Source organism: Chinchilla lanigera, unplaced genomic scaffold, assembly GCF_000276665.1.
Source record: "Chinchilla lanigera isolate Chin_1 unplaced genomic scaffold, ChiLan1.0 scaffold00044, whole genome shotgun sequence".
Classification (NCBI taxonomy): domain Eukaryota; kingdom Metazoa; phylum Chordata; class Mammalia; order Rodentia; family Chinchillidae; genus Chinchilla; species Chinchilla lanigera.
The window spans coordinates 11,439,048-11,463,470 of NW_004955445.1; the positions used below are offsets into that span (position 1 = coordinate 11,439,048).

At 48.3% G+C, this 24,423-nt stretch overlaps 2 protein-coding genes across 2 annotated transcripts in view; one reads left to right on the forward strand and one right to left on the reverse strand.

Moving 5' to 3' along the window:
• Window positions 1-15,759, forward strand: part of Acot8 (acyl-CoA thioesterase 8) — a 20,158-nt gene extending 4,399 nt beyond the window's left edge. The window contains exons 3-6 of the mRNA XM_005392408.2: window positions 9,921-10,146; window positions 13,246-13,403; window positions 13,943-14,137; window positions 15,520-15,759. Of these exons, the coding sequence (XP_005392465.1) occupies window positions 9,921-10,146; window positions 13,246-13,403; window positions 13,943-14,137; window positions 15,520-15,638 (698 nt within the window). The 3' untranslated portion in view covers window positions 15,639-15,759. The remainder of the gene's footprint in view (window positions 1-9,920; window positions 10,147-13,245; window positions 13,404-13,942; window positions 14,138-15,519) is intronic.
• Window positions 15,755-23,578, reverse strand: Snx21 (sorting nexin family member 21). The gene is made up of 3 exons (XM_005392407.2): window positions 22,978-23,578; window positions 22,342-22,499; window positions 15,755-16,812 (listed from the first exon to the last, which is right to left on the reverse strand). Exons 1-3 carry the CDS (start codon window positions 23,240-23,242, stop codon window positions 16,138-16,140), a joined length of 1,098 nt encoding a protein of 365 aa, XP_005392464.1. The 5' UTR covers window positions 23,243-23,578; the 3' UTR covers window positions 15,755-16,137.
• Between the last annotated feature and the right edge of the window lie 845 nt (window positions 23,579-24,423).

Sequence of the window (24,423 nt, forward strand, 5' to 3'; positions counted from 1 at the left end):
GACCTTGCGCTTGCCAAGCAGGCGCTTGTGCCACTGAGCTATATCCCCAGCCCCTAAATTTGCTTTTTCATACTATCCCATATTTTTCACTCCTCTTCCTTTTGTCATGCCTCCCAAGTATCTGTATCTGAATACTTCCTATAGGTCCCAGCCTAGTTATCTTTATGGGAGGTGGGAGTAAATATGTGAAATATGTTTTATTTTTTCAATTTGGTTGTAAACTCCAGAAGTGCTAGTCTTTTTCTAATCTTCCTAGCCCAGTGGTGGCGAACCTATGGCACACGTGTAGCAGCTGGCTGTTTGTGTTCACTGAAAGCTCTAAAAGGTCGGCCATCACTGCTCAAGCCAATGGCGGTGCCTAGCTGTTCCGTTTTGTGGGGTCGAGGGCATTACTCAGCACTGTGAATCTTTTCATCTTGTGAAGAAAGAATTCTGAGTGTTTGCAGCTGGAGGATCAGTGCTGGGCCTGCATGTGGTTGGTCTTCCTTAGTTGATAACTATCTGCCATGCCACATGGAAGGCTGGTGATGTGGCGGGTAAAAGAGTATACCAAGAGTCAGATAAAGAGGAAGGACATTTACTCACATGCAGGCTGCGAGAGACGGCAGGGCTGTCAGGAGAGGGGCCTTTGCTTTTTCTGGAAGAGGGTGGAGTGGGACTGATGTTGACCATTGGCAGTGCATTCTTGGTTGTAAAAGGCAACAGGGTCCAGAATGTTCTTGTGTTCCTGGAAGAGTTTGTGTTTTAGCATCCTGAAATGTCAGGCACACACCTCATTGTCCTATTGTCCATAGTGAAAAATGTTTTCATTGTACTATTTTACACACCATATATATTTTTTTTTCTTTTTTTTTTAAATGAGGAACTTTGGAAGTAATTAAAATTTTCACCGGGCATGGTGGCACCCGCCTGTAATCCCAGCAATTGGGAGGCTGAGGCAGGAGGATTGTTGTGAGTTTGAGACCAGCCTAGGCTACAAAATGAGCTCAAGGCCAGCCTGAACTGCATAGAAAAACCCTGTCTCAAAAAGACCAAAAAAAAAAAAAAAGAAAAAAAAAATCTGCATGATTCAGAGCACAGCCATTTGCTTATCTTGTTTAGTCCTCATAAGTAATGTCAGAAGACAGAATTAGGGTGGGGATATAGCTCAGTGGAAGAGCACTTGCCTAGCATGTTTGAAGCATAGTTTTGATCCTCAACACTTCAAAAAGAAGACAAATTATAATAATTTAGTTAAAATTTGTGTGTGTGTGTGTGTGTGTGTGTGTGTGTGGTACTGGGGATTGTAAGTCCTGGGGTACTCGGGACTTTTGTACTGAGTTATATCCCAACCCCTTTATTTTTTATTTTGAGGCAGGATTTTTTTCTTGCTAAATTGGCCTAGGGTCGGCTTGAGCTTGCAATCATCTTGCCTCAGCTTCCCAGAGTGCTGTGATTACAAATTGTATGCTGCCACATCTGGCTAGTTTAAAGATATCCCCCCCCCCCTTATATTAAAGATTGAACTCAGGACAGTCATGTTAAGCTACTTTCCCAGCTCTTTTACTTAAAACAGGATCTTGCTAAATAGCCTAGGTTGGGCTCAAACTTGTGATCCTCTTGTCTCAACCTCCCAGAGTTCTGGGATAAAAGCATGCACCACCACATCCAGCTAAAGATCATAATTGGCCTTTGTTTGTTTATTGAAGCAGGGTCTTGCTGTGTAGTCTAGTCTTGTTTCAAACTTGGAATCCTTCTGCCTCAGCCTCCTGAGTGCTGGTATTACAGGCACCACCATACCCAGCCAATATATTAACACTACTTGTGTATATAAATTCTCATTTTCTTTATCAGAACACTTACTCAGAGCTATCTGAATTTATGTCTCCCAAATTACAATTCCTAATACCTCCAGTATTTTTATAGTTCTTTTATAGTTCTTGAGTTTGAACTGATAGACATTGTTAAGCTGTTACTAAGATCTTTTCATTTTCCCATGCCAGGGATTGAACCCAGGGCCTTGCACATGCTAGGAATTGGATTTATTGATTTTTTTTTTGTGGTGCTGAGAATCAAATGTAGAGCCTAACTTGTGCTAGGCAAGTGTGCTACTACTGAGTTACACCCCGACCTCTCCTTTTCCTCCCTTCCAATTGTAGTATTTGTGCTGCCAACTCCCTCCCTCCTTTCCTTCCCCCTCCCTTCCTTTGCTCCCTTTCTCTGTCTCTCTGTTTCTCTTTCTTCTCCCTCCCTCTTTCTTCCTCTTCTTTTGGAGATGGAGTCTGGCAGTATTGCCCAGGCTGGTCGTGAATTCCTGGGTTTTCTTGATCTAGCCCACTTCTTCCGCCTCAGCCTTCATTTTTTTTTTTTTTGAGTCATGGTCTCGCGATGTAATTTAGCCTGGCCTGGAACTCACTGTGTAGCCCAGGCTGGCCTCTAACTTGTAGTGATCCTCCTGCTTTATCCTCTCAAGTGCTGGAATTCCAGGCATGCACTACTATGCTGGGCAGCTTCTTTTATTCTAGAATCAGCAACACTTTGTTTCATAAGTAGAATAAATATTCTGTGAGCTGAGCAGAGAGGTTGGTTTTCTAGACAGAGAACAGCTGAAACCAAACAGACACAAGAACAAAAAACGAGCCCAGGCGTGGTGGCACACACCTGTAATCCCAGCACTTGGGAGGCTGAGGCAGGAGGATTGTTGGGCTACAAAGTTAGCTGAAGGTTGGGCCAGGGATATAGCTCAGCGGCACAGTGCCTGCCTGGCAAGTGCAAGGTCATGAGTTCGATTCCTGGTACCAAAAAAAAAAACCTTTAGGTAAAGCCCAACCTGAACTGCATATCAAGACCTTGTCTCAAAAAAGACAAAAAGAAAGAACAAAAAGTGGATTGGTTATTTAAGAGTTATTTTCCAGGCTGGGGATTTAGCTCAGTGGCACAGTGCCTGCCTGGCAAGCGCAAGGTCATGCGTTTGATTCCTGGTACCGGAAAAATACCAAAAAAAAAAAAAAGAAAGAGTTATTTTCCTTGGGGCTGGAAGAGTAGCTAAGAGGTAGAATGCTTGGCTAGCATGTAAGAAGCACTAGGTTTGATCCTCAGCAGTGAAGATAAAAAGTTACTTGTAAAGTGGGACAAGGAGACAGAACAATAGACAAATAATATGCAGGTTTGTCTTAGTTAGTTTTCTAGGTGCTGAGACAAAATACCTGACACCCAAAGTTAAAAGGGGAAAGGTTTATTTAGCTCACAGTTTGTGGAGGTTTCAGTCCCTAATCGGCCGGCTCCAAGGCGGAGTGACACATGGCACAGGAGCAACAGTTCATAGCAGCAGAAGAGAGCAAAGGCAACTAGAGAGAGACACACAGACCTCTTTCTGTCCCTTACATGCAGGTTACCCACCCTAGGGCAGGAGTAGGATTTATACCCTTAATCCTAATATAGATCATGAATCAATCACAAACTCTAGATTCAGCTGCTTCCAAAAAGTGCCCCTCCCCATGACTTTAGGATGCTTTGGAGGAACATCTACACATAAACCATAACAGGGTTAAAATCAAATGAATTTTTTTTTAGACAGGGTCTTGTTACTGAGGTAGTTCCTCCTGCCTCAGCTTCCTGAGGGCTGGGATTATACGCCTGGCACATTAACCTTTCCTGTGTAAGGGGACTGAGAGAACTTCATTATGCCAACTGAAACTGGTCTATTTGGGGAATTTGGCCCTCTCCCTTATGTTTTCTCAGGAAACAGATAAACAGCAGAGTTTTGGTTTGGTGACTTGGAACTATGAGTTACTCCATTTAGATTTGTGGTCTCTTTGGGCCCAGAGTGGGCACCTAGTCCAAGACAGTGGCCTCCTACAGTGTTTATTTAGCAGTAAACGTATTAGGCATTCCTGACACCATTCTTACCTACAGAGCCTGGGACCTGGAGAGGTTCTGTCCAGCTCCCACAGTGCTCAGAGAGGCAGAGCCAGGATTTGAACATATGATTGCAAGTACCAGGCTCTTTCTTGCTTCCTTCAGTTTTAGGAGCTGATTCCAAACCATGGCAGAGCTGTCAAGGTGCCTATCCCAGGTTGCAAGGGAAGGATTCTCTTCCTGGGAAATTCTTCCAGAGGCAGCATAAAATGAGCTGTGCCCAAGCTCCAATTTCAGAATGAAGCATCAGTTATTTGTGCCTGTACTTGCTCCTTCTTTTTTTCTTTTCGCAGTGCTAGAGATAAAATCCAGGGCCTGTCGCCACACACTAGGTGAGTGCGTGACCACGGAGCACAGATCAAGCCCATTATCTGCTTGGAAAGCTTCAAGATACTTAAAATACTTGGCAGCTATTGTAGGATATTAAAATAAAAGTTGAAGGCTGAGTGTGTTGGTGTACACCAGTTATCATAGCTCTGAGGGGGCTGCTTCAGAAAAACTAATTTTGAGGCCACTCTGGACAATTTAGGGATACCCTGTTTCCAAATAAAATTAAAAAGAGGTCTGGGAAGCCTGGCGTGGCGCAGGTCTGTAATCCCTGCCCTTGGGAGGGTGAGGCAAGATCTGAGGCAGGAAGAGTTCAAGGCCAGCCTGGGCTACATCATGAGTTCAAAGCCAGCCTGACCTGAACTACAAAGTGAGACCTTGTCTCAGAAAACAAAAACAAGCTGCGCCTGGTGGCATATGCCTGTAATCCCAGCACTCTGGAGGCTGATGGAGGAGGATTATTGCAAGTTCCAGACCAGCTTAGGCTACAAAGTGAACTCAAGGCCAGTCTGAACTGCATAGCAAGACCCTGTCTCAAAAAGACAAAAAAATAAAATAAAATAAAAGTAAAAAAAGAAGGCTGGGGATGTAGCTCAGTAGTACAGAGCCTGGTTAGCTTCAGTCCCAGGCACTGCAAAAATGAATACAACAATCACTGAAAGTTGAGGCTAAGGCAGTTTTACATAAAATTTAGTTCTGAGCATCCTGGTGGCAAGAGATAAAGGGAAGCTCTCTTACCAGTCTGTGCTGTGTTCGTCTACTAGATACGTCAAATATGATAACCATACACTGAGAGGCTGAGGCAGGAGGATTGCACATTCTAGCTCAGCCTGGGCAACTTAGCAATGTAGTGAGACCCGTCTGAAAATAAAAGGGTTGGGGAAAACACGCACACAAAATGTGAACAGGATCAAAATAAAAGGGTGGAGATGTAACTCAGTGTAAAGGCCCTAGGCCCAATCCTTAGTACTGAAAAAAATTATAACCAACAATGTTTCAGTGATATTTTTAAATAAAAGGTGCTGGGGAATGGGGTTTCATGGACATCATACCTTGTTTTTTTTTTTTCATATCATTTTGTTTTGTTTGAGACCGGGCCTTGTCCAGTAGTTCAGGCTAGGCTTGAGCTCATGGTATAGCCCAGGCTGGCGATCCATTGGGTTTTTGTTTTGTTTTTAGTTTTTCTCTATAGAGATAAAATAATGTACAGAGGTTATCTGACTTGGTATCAATTTAGAGTGTGGAGAATCCAGAAGGGCCAGCAAATATTCTATAAATGTTTTAGGTCCTGTGCATGAAAGTAACTATAGACAGTACTTAAACAGATGAATAGGACTATATTCTGAAAGTTTTATTTTGAAGCATCAGTTCCCTCATCAGTGAGGATAAGACCCACTCTATAGGAACTGTGAGACCAGCAGAAGCAGCCATACCCTTCCTAGAATCTAATGCTCCAGAGCATGCAGAACTTCCTTCTTAGCTAACATAAGCTGCCTCCCTCCATATACTCCAGGGCAGGGTGTGGTGGTGCACACCTATAATCCCAGCACTCAGGAGGCTGAGGCAGGAGGCTACAAAGTGAGCTCAAGGCCAGCCTAACTGCAAAGCAAGACCCTGTCTCAGAAAGACAAAAAATAAATTAATTAATTTAAACAAAACAAAACAACACTCCAGGGTCTTCCTGCTCTGGTCCAATAGAAATGTCCAAGGATAGGTCTGGAATTCATATTGAAATGGTATTGTGATCCTTCTAGGGGAATCTGCATTTTAGCTGAAGCCCAAGGATTGGATTAGATTTGAGATTTTTAAATTATTTTCCTTCAGTGGTAAGGAGAGGCAGCTTGCTTCCAGTGCCTGAAATCATTGAAATCAGATTGCACTTAGAGCTAGTTCCAGAGTCTGGGCTTTTTTTGTATGTTTGTCAATATATTCTTTTTAAAAAATTTTTATTAGTACATGTTTGTAGTATATAATGATAACATTCATCATGGGGGGTGGTATGTGTATTTTTTTAAATTGAAAAAAAATTTTTTTTTGTCTTTTTGAGACAGGGTCTCGTTATGCAGTTCAGGCTGGCCTTGAGTTTACTTTGTAGGCTAGGCTGGCCTTGAACTCGCAATGATCCTCCTGCCTCAGCCTCCCGAATGCTGGGATTACAGGCATGCCCGGGTGGGTATGGGTATTTAACACATGTTTTTACATCCTGTTGTTCTCCCCCCCCGCCCCCAGAGACTGGTCTTAGGGGGTCCTTAAGCTGTCCTCAGAAGCCTTTGACCTTGAGGACTCCCATTTCGTTAACAGTGCCCCTTGTGGCAGGCTTCAGACAGTTCTGTATATTGCTGTTGAGTGAGCCCAGCGCCTTGCTGGTGTCGGTGTACCATTTGGATGAGGTGGAGGAGGCAAAACTTCCCTAGCCCTGCTTCTTTCATGAGAAAGTTGAGCTGGGTGTGGTAGCTTAGGCCTGTAATCCCAGCACTTGGGAGGCTGTGGCAGGAATACTGTTGTGAATTTGAGGCCCGCCTGGACCCGTCTCAGAAAGCAAAACTAAACAGAAAAGTTGAAAATCTCCCCAAGACGTTTCATTGTCCACATGTCAGTGTTCTCCAGTGTGAGCCTGACTCAGAGAAGGTGGGGCTGTAGGGATACCAGGATGGCTCTCTCTCTCTCCCTAAAATCCTCCCAGAAAGCTGAAGGTCCCCAACCCTGGGCCAGCGCCTTCATTCTGCACTGGTGCAGGCACGGCAGAAGTAGCAAGTATCTTCCATTTACCAGGGACAAACTGAAGGCCTGAATATACAAACAGATAATGGCCAGACCGTTTATTAAGCTAGAATTCTGGTGTGGACATTGCCCGCTCCCACACCCTGAATGGTGCCCGTGTCCCTGTTGTCCCGCGCCTAGCATGTGCTGCTGCTTAAAGAGCTGTATTTGTACCCTGCCCTAGTTTTGTTCATCCTTGAGGACCAGAGACCCTGAAATCTGGGAAAGGGGGTTGTGTCATTTAGAACCCTAGGCCAGTGGGTAGAGAAGCCAGAACATACAGCATTCTGCAGGCCCCAGAGAAGGCCCAGATTTCCCCCAAAGCCTACAGTGTTCTGAACAGGGCTGTGATGGGACCCTCCCCCCACACACTCCCATAGCGGCCGTGGTGCCACTCGCCTGTGATCCTGCACTCTGGGAGGCTGAGGCAAGAAGATGGCAAATTCCAGCCCAGCCTGGACAACTTAGTGACTTAGCGAGATCCTGTCTCAATAATAATAATAATAATAATAATGATAAATAAACAAAAATTTTAAATGGGCTGGGTATGTAGTTCAGTGTGAAGGTGCTAGATTAAATCCCCAGTACCTGAGGTAGGATGACTGCTACACGTTCAAGGCCATCCTGAATTACAGAGTGAGACCCTGCCTCAACAAAACAAAACAAAACACAAAGCAAAGAACTCTGATCCATAATGAGCAGCAGCCAGCACAGGAAGTCGACCTACTATTAACAAATCAGACTTCTAGGAAGTCAGACCGCTGTTTCTAGCAACTAGTCTGGCAAACCAAACAGTAACCGCTGTAAGAGCATCAGCAGCTAGGAACTGGTTAATAACTCTCAGCTGCCCTAATTCTCGCCCATTTCCAACTTGCGGCCAATTGGAAAAAGCCAAGTATGTATCCTGCACCAATTAGATTGGATGTCCCACTTCTAATTCGCCCACCTACGGCTTCCCTTTGTCAACAATTTTCAATCAGGGCTCATCTGAAGCACTCTGCCCCTTTTTTGAGAAGGGTTTCCATATGTAGTTTGGGCTGGTCTTGAGCTCATGGTGACCCTCCTACCTCAGCCTCCCAGAGGGCTGGGATTATAGACATGTGTCCCACATGCCTGGCTCCCTCCTTTTGTTTTTTTTGTCTTTTTGAGACAGGGTCTTGCTATGCAGTTCAGGCTGGCCTTGAACTCACTTTGTAGCCCAGGCTGGTCTTGAACTCACAATGATCCTCCTGCCTCAGCCTCCCAAATAAACTGTTTTTATTTAGACTTCTTTTTATTAATACATGTTTGCAGTACATGCAGTTTATGGTCATCTTGGGGGGTACGTACATGTACATACTACAGTTAGTTTTTTTAAATCCTCTTCTCCTTCCCTCTCTTCTCTAATTCCCCTATCCCCTGATTTTCTTCTTTTGTTTGTTTGTTTTTTTGAGACAGGGTCTCACTATATAATCCAGGCTGGACCTGAACTCACAATGTAGTCCAGGCTGACCTCTTTTTTTTTTTTTTTTGGTCTTTCTGAGGCAGCATCTTGCTATGCAGTCCAGGCTGGCCTTGAGCTCACTCTGTAGCCCAGGCTGGCCTCCAACTTGCAATGATCCTCTTGCCTCAGCCTCCCAAGTGCTGGGATTACAGGCGTGTGCTACCATGCCCAGCCCTGATTTTCATTTTCGTTGTTGTTCCCTCCCTTTTTGCTACCGTAGAGCTTTCCAGGTCTGCCTGCCATAAAGTCTGCCAAAAGCAGGTGAAGGAGGCTGACTTCCTGCTGTATCAAATTCTGAATAAATAGCTTATACTTGTTCTCCAAAAAAAAGGAAAAATTAAAAAAAAAAATAAAAATAGGCAGTAGGCCAGATTTTCTGACCTATGATCTAGAAGAATGGTTTTTGAAACACATGACAAGATCTTAGGCACAGGTAGAGGAAGACAAAAGGCATGCCCATCGGGTTGGTGCACACCTGTAATCCCTGTAATCCCCGCACACAGGAAGCTGAGGTGGGAGAATAATCACAAGTTGAAGCCCAGTCTGAACTGCTTAGCAAGACCCTGTCTCAAAAAACAAAAAACAACACACAAAAAAAATCCCAGGCGTACTTTTGTTTTTATTTTTGCAGGTACTGGGATTGAACCCAGAACCTTTGCACTACATCCCCAGCCTTTTAAAAATTTATTTATTTATTTTTTAAATTTTGAGACAGGTTCTTGCTAAGTTACCCAGGCTGGACTCAAACTTGCTATCTTCCTGCCTCAGTCTCCCAGAGTGCTGGGATTATAGCTGCATCCAGCTAGGAGTATTTAACAAACACTTAGAGCACTTACTGTGTGCCATATATTATTCTAAACATTTTACAACTGTGAACTCACTTAATGCTTATTAAAATCTTGTGAGATGTGAGTACTATGGTGATCCCCATTTTACAACGAGTATGTGGCTCAGAGAGGGTAAGTGAGTTTCCCAGGATCACACAGATGGTGAATGCAGAGCCAGAATTTGAATTCAGTAGATCAGTGAAGTCCCTGCTCTTCTGCACTGTTGACAGGGAGGAGCCCCCCATGTACTGAGAGCAGCCTCTTGACCAGGTCTGGTGTTCACTCTCTATCTGCAAGACCTGGGTCTTGGTCAGAAGCTTCTAAAAAGAAGTGGAAGCTGGGCACCGTGGCAACCTCCTGTAATCCCAGCACTTGGGAGGCTGAGGCAGAGGATCAACACAAATTTGAGGCCAGCCTGGGCTATGTAGTGAGTTCAAGGTCAGCTTGAACTATAAAGGGAGACCCTGTCTCATACCCTCCCTGCCAAAAAAAAAGGAGAGAAAAAGAAATGGAAAGAAATGGAAAGGAGGACAAGTACAGCAGAGGTGCCTGTCTGGCCATTATGAAGTCAACAGGTCTCATGGAGCTTAACGAGGGACTTACCATGTCCCTTGTACCCACTGCAGGGGACCCAAAGGTGCCAGTGCTATACCGGGTGGAGCGGACGCGAACAGGGGCAAGCTTCTCAGTGCGTTCTGTGAAGGCCGTGCAACACGGCAAACCCATCTTCATCTTCCAAGCCTCCTTCCAGAAGCGCCAGCCCAGCCCTGTCCAGCACCAGTTCTCTATGCCCACTGTGCCTCCACCGGAAGAGCTGCTTGACCACGAGGCCCTCATAGATCAGTATTTAAGGTGAGACCCTTATAGGCTCCCAGGCAGTCCTGTCTTATCTTGCCTTCCCTTCTTTCCTTCCTTCTTTCATGGTCTTGGGGGATGAACCTGGGGCCTTTGAACTGAGTTACATCTCCAGTCCTTTTTTTAAAAAAAATTAATTTTGAGACAGGGTCTCCCTAAGTCTCTTTCTTGCCTAGCCTTTACAGAAACTTGTGATCCTCCTACTTCAGCCTACCAGAGTGCTGGGATTTATAGGCATTTACCACCATGCCCAGCTCAGGAAAGTGTTCAAATTTGGTTGCCTTCTGTTAGTGAGTCACAGTTTTTCAGTGGGTCTGGGCCATGCATTTAAAAATACAAACTAGGGCCTGGGGATTTAGCTCAGCGGCAAAAGTGCCTGCCTGGCAAGCGCAAGGTCGTGAGTTCGGTTCCCGGTACCAGAGAAAAACCAAAAAAAAAAAAAAAAAATACAAACTAGCTGGGCATGGTGGCGCACGCCTGTAATCCCAGCACTGGGGAGGCTGAGGCAGGAGGATCATTGCGAGTCCGAGACCAGCCTGCGCTACAAAGTGAGCTCAAGGCCGGCCTGAACTGCATAGCGAGATCCTGTCTCAGAAAGATAAATAAATAAATACATACATACAAACTGGAGTGGCTGAGCTCAGTGTTAGTGTATGTGCTTAGCATACAAGGCTGTACAAGGCTGCGGATTCATACATATGAAGAGAAGATGTTGGAGTGTATTATATGTAAGCAGGGTAAGAATCCTTTTTTTTTTTTTTTTTTGGTTTTTCTCCGGTACCGGGAACCGAACTCACGACCTTGCGCTTGCCAGGCAGGCGCTTTGCCGCTGAGCTGAATCCCCAGCCCCGGGAATGTTTTTTAACAGTAGCAAAGTTTTATTAAAGGTAGGAAAAGAAATAGGCTCTGCAGAGTGAGTTTGGAGCAAGCAAAAGTGGGAAAAGAAGTGCACCTGACAGCCTGAGGGCCAGCAGCCATGCAGGAGAGAACACAGCGGTCCGTACAGGCATTGTTTCAGCGTTGTTAAAACACTGAATGATTTCCAGAGCCACTTGTAAACAGTCACCTCTCCAGTGTTCCACGTGGCCGCTTCAGGCCTTTGCTCCAGCAGCGTTAGTGTTGATGGCTCTCCCCCCTCGGCAGCACAGATGAGAAGCTGCAAAACCCTGCCGCAGAGCCATGGCCCACGGATTGGTCTTTGCCTTGGCCTTCATGCAGGTGAAATATTATAATCACCTGGTGAGATGTATTTCTTTTTTTTTTTTTTTTTTGTCTTTTTGAGACAAGGTTTCGCTATGCAGTTCAGGCTGGCCTTGAACTTTGTAGCCCAGGGTGGCCTCAAATTCGCAGTGATCCTCTTGGCTCAGCCTCCTGAGTGCTGGGATTACAGGTGTCCGCCACCATACCTGGCTTTGGTGAGATGTATTTCTGACTTGGGTCAAAACCATTCAAGTTTGAAAAATGAAAAAAAAAAAAAAGTTTGAGAACTGCCAATGCACAAGAATGAGTTCTGGATCCAGGTACAGGGCAGACACATGGATTCTGGCATCAGCCCTTATCTGCAGTGGGACTTTGCCCAGCTACCCAGTGTCTCAAGGTCCTAGGTTCTTCAGCTGAAAGATCGGAATGTTCATGTCTGCTGCTTGCTTTCCCGCTGCATAGGGCAGAGCTCCTCTAGTGCAGGGCCCCAGGGAGGCAGCGGGGTATGTGGGATGGATGTGGGTTTGGCAGCTTGAACAGCCAGAATTAAAATCTCGACTGTCACAACTAGCTGTGTGAATTTGGGCAAGTTACTTGCCCCCTCAGCCCATGCCTTTGGTTGTAAAATGGTGCTTATTCCTACCTTATAAGATCACTGTAGGGATTAAATGAGATAACAGGTGTAAGGCATCTAATAGGTGCTCTGTAAATTTTTTTTTTAAATTTTTTTGAGACAGGGTCTCACTGTGTAGTCCAAGTTGGCCTTGAACTCACAGCAATCTTCCTGCCTCAGCCTCCCAAGTGCTGGAATTACAGGTGTGCACTACCATGCCCAGCCATGTACCATTATTAACAGAGAGGAATAAGCATGGGGCCAGGTATATATAATTGGAAGTTAACAAGTGTTTGCAGAAACGAAAGGCAGACATTGTTGAAGGACCTTGAATTTAGAGCTGTTCAGCAAGGTAGTCACCAGCTACCTAATTTAAATGAAGCAGAGTGGACAAGTCTTTTCTCTATTTACCTTAAACACATTTCAAGTGCCCAGCAGTCACGTGTGGCTAGTGGCTACCACAGTGGCCAGTGCAGATAAACATTCCCCCATCACAAAGGTTTCTGCTAAACAGCCCTACAGGGCGTGGGGTAAAAATGTCAGTCCTGGACAGGTGTGGTGGCACGTGCCTTTTTTCCCAGCACTTGGAAGACCTAGGCAGGAGGATCGCTGTGAGTTTGAGGCCAGCCTGGGTTACATAAGTGAGTTCAAGGTCAGCCTCAAAAAAAACCACGAAAAACCAATCATCAACAACAAACAAGAAGCTGAGCGTGGTGGTGCACACCTGTAATCCCAGCACTCGGGAGGCTGAGGCAGGAGGATCCTGAAAGTTCAAGACCAGCCTGGGCTACAAAGTAAGCTCAAGGTCAGCCTGAACTGCATAGTGAGACCCTGTCTCAAAAAGACAAACAAAACAAAACAAAAATGGTGTGCTAATAGTACCTGTGCCGTGAGATTGCTGTGAGGAAGAGTTATCATTAGTGTACAGTGCTGGGAGCAGGGCATATGGTAGGGTATGTTTTACTACTATGGTGTATTGGTTTTGTGCACATTATCTTGCCTTTTCCACAGTGCTCTCTATGAGATAATTGTTATTATCTACATTTTGAAAATAGGCTCAGAGAAATTACTAACTTGCGCAAAGCCACGTGACTTACAGGTGGCAAGGAAGGGATGCAGATGCCATGCTATGCTGTCTGCCACACGGGGGATGGGGAGAAAGAAGCTTTGGACATCAGTCAGGGGTCCCTGTGGAAGAACGAGGGGTGTCAGGAGAGGCATCACAAATGAGACGAAAAGCACCCCTCCTCGGATCTTCCTGTCCGTCTCCCTTTACTTTCCAGGGACCCTAACCTCCAAGAGAAATACCGAGTGGGGCTCAACCGAATTGCTGCCCAGGAGGTACCCATTGAGATCAAGCTGGTAAACCCGCCCACCCTGAGTCAGTTTCGGAGAATGGAACCCAAACAGATGTTCTGGGTGCGGGCCCGGGGCTTTATTGGTAAGAGGGCCCAGGGATTGGAGAACAGGTTACCTCAGGGTCTAGTCCTGCCGCTCATTTGCACCATGTGGCCACGGGTGTGCCACTTCCTCCCTCTGTGGCTGTTCCTCATCTGCATGATGGGGAACCAGGGCCCTCTTACCCCTTCGCGTGGGGACAGTGGGGTGGGGGTGATCGAATCCCAGCAGAGGACCTTTCTGGGGAAAGATAGACAGTTTGCTCAGGCTCTCATCCAGGTCTGTTGCTCACCACTCAGCCTATACCCTCAGGTATAAAATGGTACTGGAGGAAGATACCTCTCTGAGGACTGGCGGGCAGGGTTGGGAGACAGGGAGACCCTGGGATGAGATTTGGGAAGATTCGAGTCCTCACTCACCCGTTTCTCCCCGTCTCCACCTCCCTTATCTTTTCATACATACCTTGGGCCAGGTGATGCCTTGCACATCTGTGCGTGGCAGTCTCTTTCTCCCCCAGCGGCCTGCAGTCCTGAGCTGTGAAACCCAGGAGCCCAGGGCTGATGGGATGGGGACCTGTTGCAGGGGAGGGCGACATCAAGATGCACTGCTGTGTAGCCGCGTATATCTCCGACTATGCCTTCCTGGGCACGGCGCTGCTGCCCCACCAGTGGAAGTATAAGGTGCACTTCATGGCCTCGCTGGACCACTCCATGTGGTTTCATGCCCCCTTCCGAGCTGACCACTGGATGCTCTATGAGTGTGAGAGCCCCTGGGCTGGTGAGTGTGGGGCTGTGTGGGATCAGGGCACAGACTTGGGGTGGCAGGGAGCCTGCTTTTCTGGGTGATGATGCCATTTATTGATTGAGACAGGGTCTTGCCATGTAGTTCAGGCTGGCCTTGAACTTGTGGCAATCCTCCTGCCTCAGCCTCCCCAATGCTGGGATTACAGGTGTGTGCCACCACATCTGGCAATTTTCCCATTTGAGCAAATAGGATTTTATAGTACTAGAGCAGCAGAACCTAAAACCTGGTAACCTATCAGAGTGCCACTTGAGGGAGCTTTTTCAAAATAGATTTTGTTTCTACCTTCAAGATTCTGACCAGGCAGGCCTTTGTTAAGATCCAGAAAACTAGTTTTAAGAAGCTTCCCAAGTGATCCTACTGATTACCACAGTTGGGAATCAGTACACCCAGTGGTCTCCAAGGGCCTTACTAACTGGACACACCATACTGTGGTTTCTCTTCATATCATATAAATCTTTTGCCTTTTACTAATTGGACGTTCCTTGCAGGGCACAGAGAGAAACCTAAACTCATTAATAAGTAGCTCCAGAACCCTGGGTTCCTTTCCAAGGAAGTACATTTCTTTTTTTTTTTTTTTAGGAAGTACATTTCAAATGAAGAAAAACTTTGCTTTATGAAATAGGGACAAAAACTTAAGAAACTCTTTATACTCAGGCAAGGGTTATTCTCAAGTGCCCAGAGCATCAGAATACAAGATTAACAACCTTAAAGGTGGGACACCTGGGTTCAGGCTTAGGCAGAGCCTTGGAGCCAAGTTCCCAAGCCTCTTCAGATTTGTGTCACTGTCCAGAAAGCAGGACAAGTGAAGCCAAATTCTCCTGGCTATTATGAGCTCTGAATGTATATGGAAATGAGCATTTCTTCATGAACATCAAACTCAGGCCTAAGGCCAGCAAAGGAAAGAGCCTTCAGATGTGGAGGGAGTGGAGGCCGGAGCCCTAATGGTCTCAAGTCCTCTCTTGAGCTTTTTCTTCCTCTTTGTGTTGGAAGTGATACTGTTTTTCAAGAATTTACAGTCTGGAGGACTTGGTTTGATCTATTAAAGAAGGAACTAAGGGATCTCTAATATACGTGGCCAGAGGTGCAGCAGTCCCCTTGGCCAGGCTGTCAGACTGTTCTTGGAGCTCCTCCCTGTCACCTTTTTGAGGAAGTGAACAAGTGTGTGAAAGTGCTTTTAAACTGTCAAGTGGAGTCCCCATGGGAGGGGTCAACCCATGCTGTCCAGCCTTACGGCAATCACAGCATTCAGAGCCTTTATGCATGGTGGGCTTGCCCTGGGCCAAACCCTCTGCAGGCAGCACACAGGGCTGCGCTGAGGCAGGGACGGGCTAGCCTCACCCTTCTCTTCCCCACAGGTGGCTCTCGGGGGCTGGTGCATGGGCGACTGTGGCGTCAGGACGGGGTGCTGGCTGTATCTTGTGCCCAGGAAGGTGTAATCCGAGTAAAGCCCCGGGTCTCAGAGAGCAAGCTATAGCCAGAGGTACCAGCTTATCCTCAGGCGTCAAGGATCTCCCTTCTACGCCATTCCAGAGGCAGGAAATACAGTCAAGGGCTGGGCCTTTGGCCTTCACATCAATAAAGAGACTGTGATACCACTGGAGTGGGCGGCTTTTAATTCCCCTGGGCCAGAACTGCAGCCCTCCCTCAACTTTAGGACTGCAGACGCAGTCCCTGACCCTTCCCCCATCCTGCCTCACTGGCTTGGAGACCCATGGGCAAGGGACCATGGCTCCTGACCAGGGCTGTAGCTCCTGGCTGTGTAAAAGCTGGAGCGGCTGTGTCAGATTTCCTCCCTGTACAACCCTAGGTAAGCCCAGCTCATCCTGAGCCCGGATCGACAGAAGGAAATTCTGCAAATTCCCTTTCTGGAGCATCTAGGGGCAGCCTCCTGGCTGCTCTCTGTAACTTTCTCTCTCCCCTCCCCATTTTCAGGCAGTCCCTCTCCCCATGGTGGCCTGAAGACTAAGCAAGAGTTATTCTAGCACCTCCTTGATGAGCATTTCTTTGAGGCTGGGGGGTGGCGTGGGGGTCAGGCCTGCCTCCTGCAGGGCCTGGAGCCGGGCCTCTGATTGTCGTTTGTCCAGGCCCAGGCGCCAGGAGAGCCGGACATGAGCCTCTAGAAAGGGTGCCAAGAAAGGATGGGGACTCTTGTCTCTCAGCAGCTGCAGGGCCTTTTCACAGCAGGCCCGTGCCTCTCCGGGGTCCTCCAGCTCCTGATGGCACACAGCCAGTCCAGCCAGGGTCAGCAGGGGGCGGTTGGAGCCAGAGGAGGTCCCCAGCTGGGCCTGCAGCTGCCAGGCATTGGCCCAGAGTGCCAGAGCCTCACGATAGAGGCCAGTACAGGTGAGGCTCTGGGCCCGCCGCAGCTCCGGCAGCACAAAGAAGTCTTGCAGGTCTGGGGCATGGCGTAGCTCAGGCACTGCCTGCAGGTGGCCCAAAAACTGCTCGAAGGCTCGGCTACGACGAGCAATGGTCTCTGCAGTAAAATTCCGGCGTAGGCGCTTGCGGGGGAAGGAGATGGCAGCCATGGGCCCTCGGAATTGCCGCTGCAGGTTTCGGTGCAGTCGCTCAAAGTCTGAGTATCGGCGTGAGATCTGGGCTGGCTGGCGATCTGGTGGTCCTGGGCCCATCACGGCGAGGGTGTAGAGCTGCAGGGAACCTGGGTGTCAGCACAGGTGCGAGCTGTCCATGGATCCCTGCGCTCCTCCCCTCACTCCCAGCTCTGCTCTCCTCCCTGGGGCCTGGGCCAGAAGGGTGGGAGCTGCTGGGGCAGAGGCTAGGGAGCCCATTCCCATCTTACCTGAGGCGCCTCTGAAAGGACCCAGGCCCAATGCAGCACGGGAAAGAAAGACAGATAAGATTCAGTGCCTGAGGCTGCTGTTCACCCCTTTGGGGAAGTTCTTCCTTCCCAAAGAGCAGTTCTTTTCTATACCCTTCTGGAAAACCAGGGGTGAGCTGAAACCCCAACCAATCCCTGGTGCCTCTGAGCTAACTCAGAACTACTCTGGAGCTGTTCCCATTCTGGACACAAGCTGGCACAGCCATTCCAAACCAGACTGGAAGACAGGCCTTCAGAAAGCCCTGCTAAGTCAATTTGAGTTTGCTGTCCAGGAATCAGTTTGATGCCAGATCAGCTTCTCAGTCTTTGTGACCTCACACAAAGCAGTCTGCTCAGTTAGCAGGTGTTAGTACCTGAGGCTTTTATTTTGTTTTGAGACTGGATGTCACCGTGTAGTTTAGACTGGTCTTGAACATGTGGCAATTGTCCTGCCTCAGCCTCTTGAGTGCTGGAATTAAAGGCACATGATGCCCTGGCTTCTTCTTAAATCTCACTATAAACTGAGAAACTTTCAGTTTGGTTTCCTTTTTTTTTTTTTGTCTTTTTCAGGTGGGGTCTCGCTATGCAGTTCAGGCTGGGCTTGAGCTCATTTTGTAGCCCAGGATGGTCTCAAATTCACAACAGTCCTCCTGCCTCAGCCTCAGGCCTCCCAAATGCTGGGATTACAGGGGTGTACCACCACACCCGGCGTTTCAGTTTGGTTTTCAAAAACACTTCTCTTCACAATTCTCATCTCCACTTTTAGAAAAGGGCCAGAAAGTGAATCTCAGGTCAGGGCTTTCTTGCGGCCACAGTACCTAGGCAGGGTTAAGTGACATTATTTCATTTTCATTGCCTTTACTTTTATGGTCAGCTCTTTACGGCAAATGAGGTTTCCCACATATAGCAGTGCTGTAAAGTTGGCATGAATGTATGTACGTATGTATGTATTTGAGACATGATCACCATGTAGCTCAGGCTGGCCTTCAACTCATTACTGTGAAGCCCGTGCTGGCTTCGAACTCATGGTGATCCTCCTGTTTTAGTCTCCCAAGTTTTGGGACTATAGATATGTGCCACCACACCTGGCTAGAAAGTTGGCTTTAAACTTATTTTATTATTATTGTTATTATTATTATTTTTGCCTTTTTGAGACAGGGTCTTGCTATGTAGTTCAGGCTGGCCTTAAGCTCACTTTGTAGCCCAGGCTGGCCTTGAACTTGGAACAATCCTCCTGCCTCAGCCTCCTAAGTGCTGGGATTGTAGGTGTGTACCACCATGCCCAGCCTGGCTAATTTATTTTAGAAAAAAAGAGGTTCTTGAAAAATGTTAAGAATGATACTAGTAGCATTTCAGGTTGGACAATAATTGTAAAGGAGATACTGGAATGACAGGTTTGTGAAATACTGAACAATATGACCACTAAGCTTCTGTCCAGGCTGGAGAACTAGAATACGGATTAATCCTGTCTGATAAGTCTGTTGAGCTAACAGGTTTAAAAGGGGAGTTAGGTATTACATATGAAAGGGATACAAATACCAAACCCAGACTTTTCTAATTTATTCTGTGGAACTGCCAATATTCTAGCCACCCCTGGTCAGTTAGGTTTGCCTATTTCCTTTTTCTTTCTTTTTTTTTTTTTTTTTTTTTTTTTTGACGGTACTAGAGATTGAACCTAAGACCCTCACACAAAGCTATATCCCCAACCCATTTTTTATTTTTTATTTTCAGACAGGGTCTCCTCAGTCACTGAATTGCCCAGGTTGGGTCTGAACCTCACCTTCCCTGAGGGCTGGGATTACAGGCATGTGCCAAGTGTGCCTACTTTATTCTTTTCTTGAAGATTCACAGTATACACTGTATTTTATTTATTTTTTGAGACAGGGTCTCCCTAAGTAGTTCAGGCTGGCCTTGAACTCAGTCTGCATCCCAGGCTGGCCTCCCACTCATGGCAATCTTCCTGCTTCAGCCTCCCCAGGGCTGGGATTACAGGTGTGTACCACCATGCTCAGCTAGCTTTTACTTTTTTAGCAAAGATCATTTCACATCAATTATTTCATCTGAGGGGCTGGGGATTTAGCTCAGCGGCAAAAGCGCCTGCCTGGCAAGCGCAAGGTCGTGAGTTCGGTTGCCGGTACCGGAGAAAAACAAAAAAAACAAACAAACAAAAAAAAAATTATTTCATCTGATCCTTGCAGTGTCCCGCAAAATAGGTGATAATGATAGTATTTTCATCAGCTGAGCACTTACCCTGTGCTTTGTGCTGTACCCAGCACTTGTCCTGCTATCATTTCATTTAATCATCAGAATAGCACTGCAAGGAAGGTGTCCTTATCTCTGTCCGCTGAGGAAGCAGGCTCAAAGAGGTGGTAAAGACTCAAAGACATGCCGGGCATGGTGGCGCACGCCTGTAATCCCAGCACTCGGGAGGCTGAGACAGGAGGATTGTTGCGAGTTCGAGGCCAGCCTGGGCTACAAAGTGAGCTCAAGGCCAGCCTGAACTGAATAGTGAAACCCTGTCTCAAAAAGACAAAAAAAAAAAAAAAAGACTCAAAGACATGTCTGAAATCACACAGCTGGCAAATGGCCTACCTGGGATACAAACCCAGGTCAATCTGATGCCAAAACTTATGCTCTTCAATCTCAAGAGAATATGGACAAGCTGGGCATTGCGGCGCATGCCTGTAATCCCAGCACTCGGGAGGCCGAGGGAGGAGGACTGCCACCACTTTGAGGCCAGCCTGCACTACACAGTGAGTTCGAGATCAAGTCTGAACTGCATAGCAAGACGCTGCCTCAAAAAAAAGAATCATTTGGAGACTCAAGAGTCCCCACTGTACAGAGAAGGTGATGTGCTTCTCCAAACACAGGCAGGGCACAAGAGGCCATCCTGTTCTTGTCATTCCCGTCCCATCTGGGGCCCCAGAGTCACCTCTGTTCCCTCCTACCTTGGAGCTGCTTCTTGGTGACCAATCCCTCGTGTCTCTTTCCTGTGCAGGACTCCTTACCTGACCTAGAGCTCTGGGATGTTTGCCACTCAAGAATGGCTCAGCTGGGGCTGGGGGTGTAGCTCAGGGGTGGAATGAACACTTAGCATGCATGGAGACCTGGGTTCAATCCCCAGCACCAAGACAAAAACAAACAGATTCGCCGGGCATGGTGGCGCACGCCTGTAATCCCAGTACTCAGGAGGCTGAGGCAGGAGGATTGTGAGTTTGAGACCAGCCTGGGCTACAAAGTGAGCTCAAGGCCAGCCTGAACTGCACAGCGAGACCCTGTCTCAAAAAGACCAAAAAAAAAACAAAAACACAAAAACAAACAGATTAAAAAAAAAAAACACCAAAACTAGATCATCAGCATCAAATTGGAGCAGTCACTCCGTGGGTGTGGGCCTTGTTACAGCAACAGAGGAGGGTGGGGGGGCCCAAATGTGGGACGAGGCTCCAGGCGCCCTTCCTGCTGAGTCAGAGGTGGAGGAGGGTGGTGAAGAGAAGGGGGCGAGAAGCAAGGACACTGCAGGGCAGGCCAGCTCAGCTGGCTTTCAGGCCCAGAAGGGAGCAGGACCTGGCAGACTTCATTTTCCCGGACAGTCTCCCCTCTGCAGCAAGGAAAAGAGGGATTCCATGGCCCTGTCCTATACTGTTCTTCCCCCGTATCCCTACCAAACCCCCTAAGTCTAGCCCTTTGGAGCAGGATTGTTCTGCGCAGGCAGAGTGCCACAGACCTGCTTCACCTGGGTTACAAGGAGGTCACAGTGGTCTCTGGGTGAGGGACGGCAAACCGTTTAGGGCTTTCAGTGATGCAGCCTGCTTCGCATGCATGCTGTAGGTGGACCACTGCTGCTCTAGATGCCTGACATTTCCAAGTGAAAGTTACATAAAATTAATACAGGTTGAGCATCCCTTATCCAAAATGTTTGGGACCAGAAGTGTTTCAGATTTTGGATTTTGGAATCTGCATGCACACAGATGAGAGAGACATCTTGGGGATGGGACCCTGATGTACTTTACACATACAGCCTGAAGGTGATGTGTGTGGATGTGTGTTTGGTGTTGATGGTTGAACCCAGGGCCTATCTCTAAAACTACTGCATTTTGACTCACACCAATCACATGAGGTGAGGTGTGACATTTCCCATTTATAGCACCATATCAGTATTTATCAAGTTTCAGATTTTTGGAGCATTTCAGATTAGGATGGTGAGCTGGGGATGTAGCTCAGCAGCACAAGTGCCTGTCTGGCAAGCAAAAGGTCCTGAGTTTGATTCCTGGTACCCAAAAAAAAGCTCAGTCAGAGTAGGGTGCTGAATCTGTGTAGCTACATCTTGCTTGTGGTACGTACTAGGGACTGAATCCAGGGACTCACACGTAGTACGCAAGAGCTCTACCGCTGCGCTACATTCCTAGCCTAGTTGAGTACTTCATAAGGCCAGGCACAGTGCCAGGAACTCTGCACTGTTTAACTCCTGCTGTAATCCTCTGCATTATCCTCATCGCTCGCTCTGGAAACTGGGGGGAAGGGGCAGCATCAAAATTACATAACTCACCTAAGGTCAAACAACTGGTAATAATAAGTGGTATGTCAATCAAGGCTGATGTGGATCCACAGCACATTTCTGGAGCTAGAGGACTGGGGATATAGCTCAGTGGCATAAGTGCTTGCCTGGCAAGCCTGAGCTCATGAGTTCGATTCCCGGTACCAAAAAGAAAAAAAAAAAGAGTTGGTCAAATATTTTGCAAGTTCGAGGCCAGCCTGGACTACAAAGTGAGTTCAAGGCCACCCTGAACTGCATAGCAAGACCTGTCTCAAAAATACCAAAACAAAACAAAACAAAACAAAACAAAACAAAGGCTGGGCGTGGAGGCGCATGCCTGTAATCCCAGCACTTGGGAGGCTGAGACAGGAGGATCATTGCGAGTTGAGGCCAGCCTGGGCTACAAAGTGAGTTCAAGGCCAGCCTGAACTGCATAGCAAGACCCCATCTCAAAAATACCAAAAACAAAACAAAACACATTTCTGGAGCTACTAACCCATGCAACTGGGTCTCAAATCTGTCTTTTGCCACAGTGCAAAAAACTTGGGGGAAGGGAAAACACGTATACCAGTTCTCTTAAGTCTGAAAAAGTAGGATAGGAGTCAGATCCTCACTCACCATTTTACTCAGTCTCAAACAAACTAAGTCATTTGCCTGAGGACTTAGTGATATTAAATCCCCTTTCTGGCCTCAGTTTTCCCATCTGTAAAATAGGACACCCATTTATAACTACACAACCAGAACCTACAGAAAGTCAGGAGTCCCCTATGTTTTCTCAACCAGACTTCTAGTCTCAGCCCCGGGGGTTCTGGGGACCTCACTCACCACGTACTTGGAGGGTGGGTCCTTGACAACATTGGCAGTGGTCACCTCAAAGAGCAGCCGCTGGGGTGCCAGGGTGTTTCGAGACTTCTTCCAGAAATCCTGAAGCTGCCGGGCCAGGAGTTGACCGCCCCGCTGCCCATCGGGTGGGGAGCTCCTTTCTGCACAAGCACAGAGCAGGTCATATCAAGGAACCTAGTGCCAGGGTCAGCATAAACCACGTGCCATGACCTCATTCAGCTGAGGGAGGCTTTATCCCCATTTTACAGAACGGAGAACTGAGGGCTAGAGACGGGCCAGACAGTGTCTGGCAGACAGTAGGCACTAAATATCTCCACCCCCAAAACACACCAGCATGTCATTAGCACATATTTGTATCCCAGGTCCTGTGCATTTAATACCAGCAAAAACCTGGAGATGGAAGTGATTTCTCCCATTTGACACCAGGGAAAAACTTGGCTCAGAGGGATGTTGTGACTCTCTTAAGGTCACACAACCAAGACGTGGCTGGAGGCGTTTAAAGAAGGGTCAAGAGTTTCAGCTCGATCGACTCGGGGCACCCAGGATGCTCTCGGGACGCGGCTGGGATGGAGGCCTAGCCGAACCCCAAGGTTCCCGCCTCCGTTCTCCCGCACTCGCCTGCGTCTTCTCCCGATGCCCCGTCGCCAGGGGGCAGCGAGTCGGGGCCGGCCTCGTCCTCGTCGTCCTCCTCGTCGTCCTCCTCGTCCTCAGCACTGGTGAAGCTGAGGGTGCCGCTGAGGCGGGAGGACAGGCCCTCGGCGTCGTCGTCCTCCAGCTCGGAGCTTTCGGGGAACTGCTCGACCTCGGGGCCCGCTGCCGCCGCCTCCCCCGGGCCATCGCTGGCCAGGGCGTGCCGCAGTCTGTGCAGGAGCCGCGAAGCCATGGCACCGTGGGGGGAGCGGCGTCGCTAGGTCTCGGGCCGGGGCGGGAGGACCCCGCTGGGCGCGGGAGCAAGGGCGGGGCCCAGGCCGGAGAAGGTGGGGCGCAGCGGAGACCCCGCCCTCTGACAGCTGGGGGTGCGGCGATCCGCGGGAGCCCGCAGGGCGCGGATGCACGGGACCCACGCCGCCCCTGGGCCCTGCTCAGGTCTCCTTCGTCCCCTCACGTGCCTCCACCGCCAGCGTCCGGGGTGCACTCTGGCGCGTGCCGCTCCCCCAGGTTCGCGAAGCGTTCTCCGCGGCTTACCCAGGCCGCCAGCCCAGGCCGCTCGGAGCGCCGCTCCGGCCGCTTCCTGCCGCCGCCCCGCCCCCGGCCCCGCCCGCTCTCGAGACCGCCCAGGAATGCCGGCCTTCTGTTCCACTGCGGACAAGGGAATCCTGGGCGGCCTGAGCCTGAGCGAGCCCCGGGCCTCCCGCGGCATCGTCCCCGGTCCGGCCTCCCCGGACAACCCCATCTAGCCCCTTAATTTCCATCTTTAAATTTACAGCGTAATTGTGCAACACAAGAGAACCCGTTTCTCTGGAGAGAAAGTTGAAGCCAAGAGAAGACCGAATCAGATTGTTGCTGAGCCTGTTTTCTCATGTAAAACAGAAACGCACGAAGTTTGCAGCGTCTGTGCACGCAAGCGCTGGCTATGGAATCCAGGGCCTCGTGCATGCTAGGCAAAAGCTCTCCTGCTGAGCTGGGTCCCAAGTAATTTTTTCCTTTTTTTGGTACCAGAAATCGAACTCAGGACCGTGGGTTTGCCAGGCGAGCACTTGTGCCTGCTGAGCTATATCCCCGGTGCCCTGACCCAAGTAATTTTGCAGTTCTTGTAAGAACCCTAGTCCTGTGCCTGACATGGGGCAGGAGCTGGGGAAATGGTCCCTTACATAATGATTATTGTCGCTGTAGTGTTCACAGGATTTTACAATCTCATTTGAGGCACACACATGAGAAGTAGGCGAAGGGGGAAACTGAGACCCAGAGAGGCTGAGTTGCTTGTCCAGAGTCAAAAGCAGCCTGAGATTTCTGAGTGTGGGACCTGGGCTACCACACTCAGAACACTTGTGTTCTGCTTACTATCAGTCCTGGTAGTCTCAGTAGCTTCTCTGAGCTCTGTGGTTTATCTTTTGTCTTTGTTTT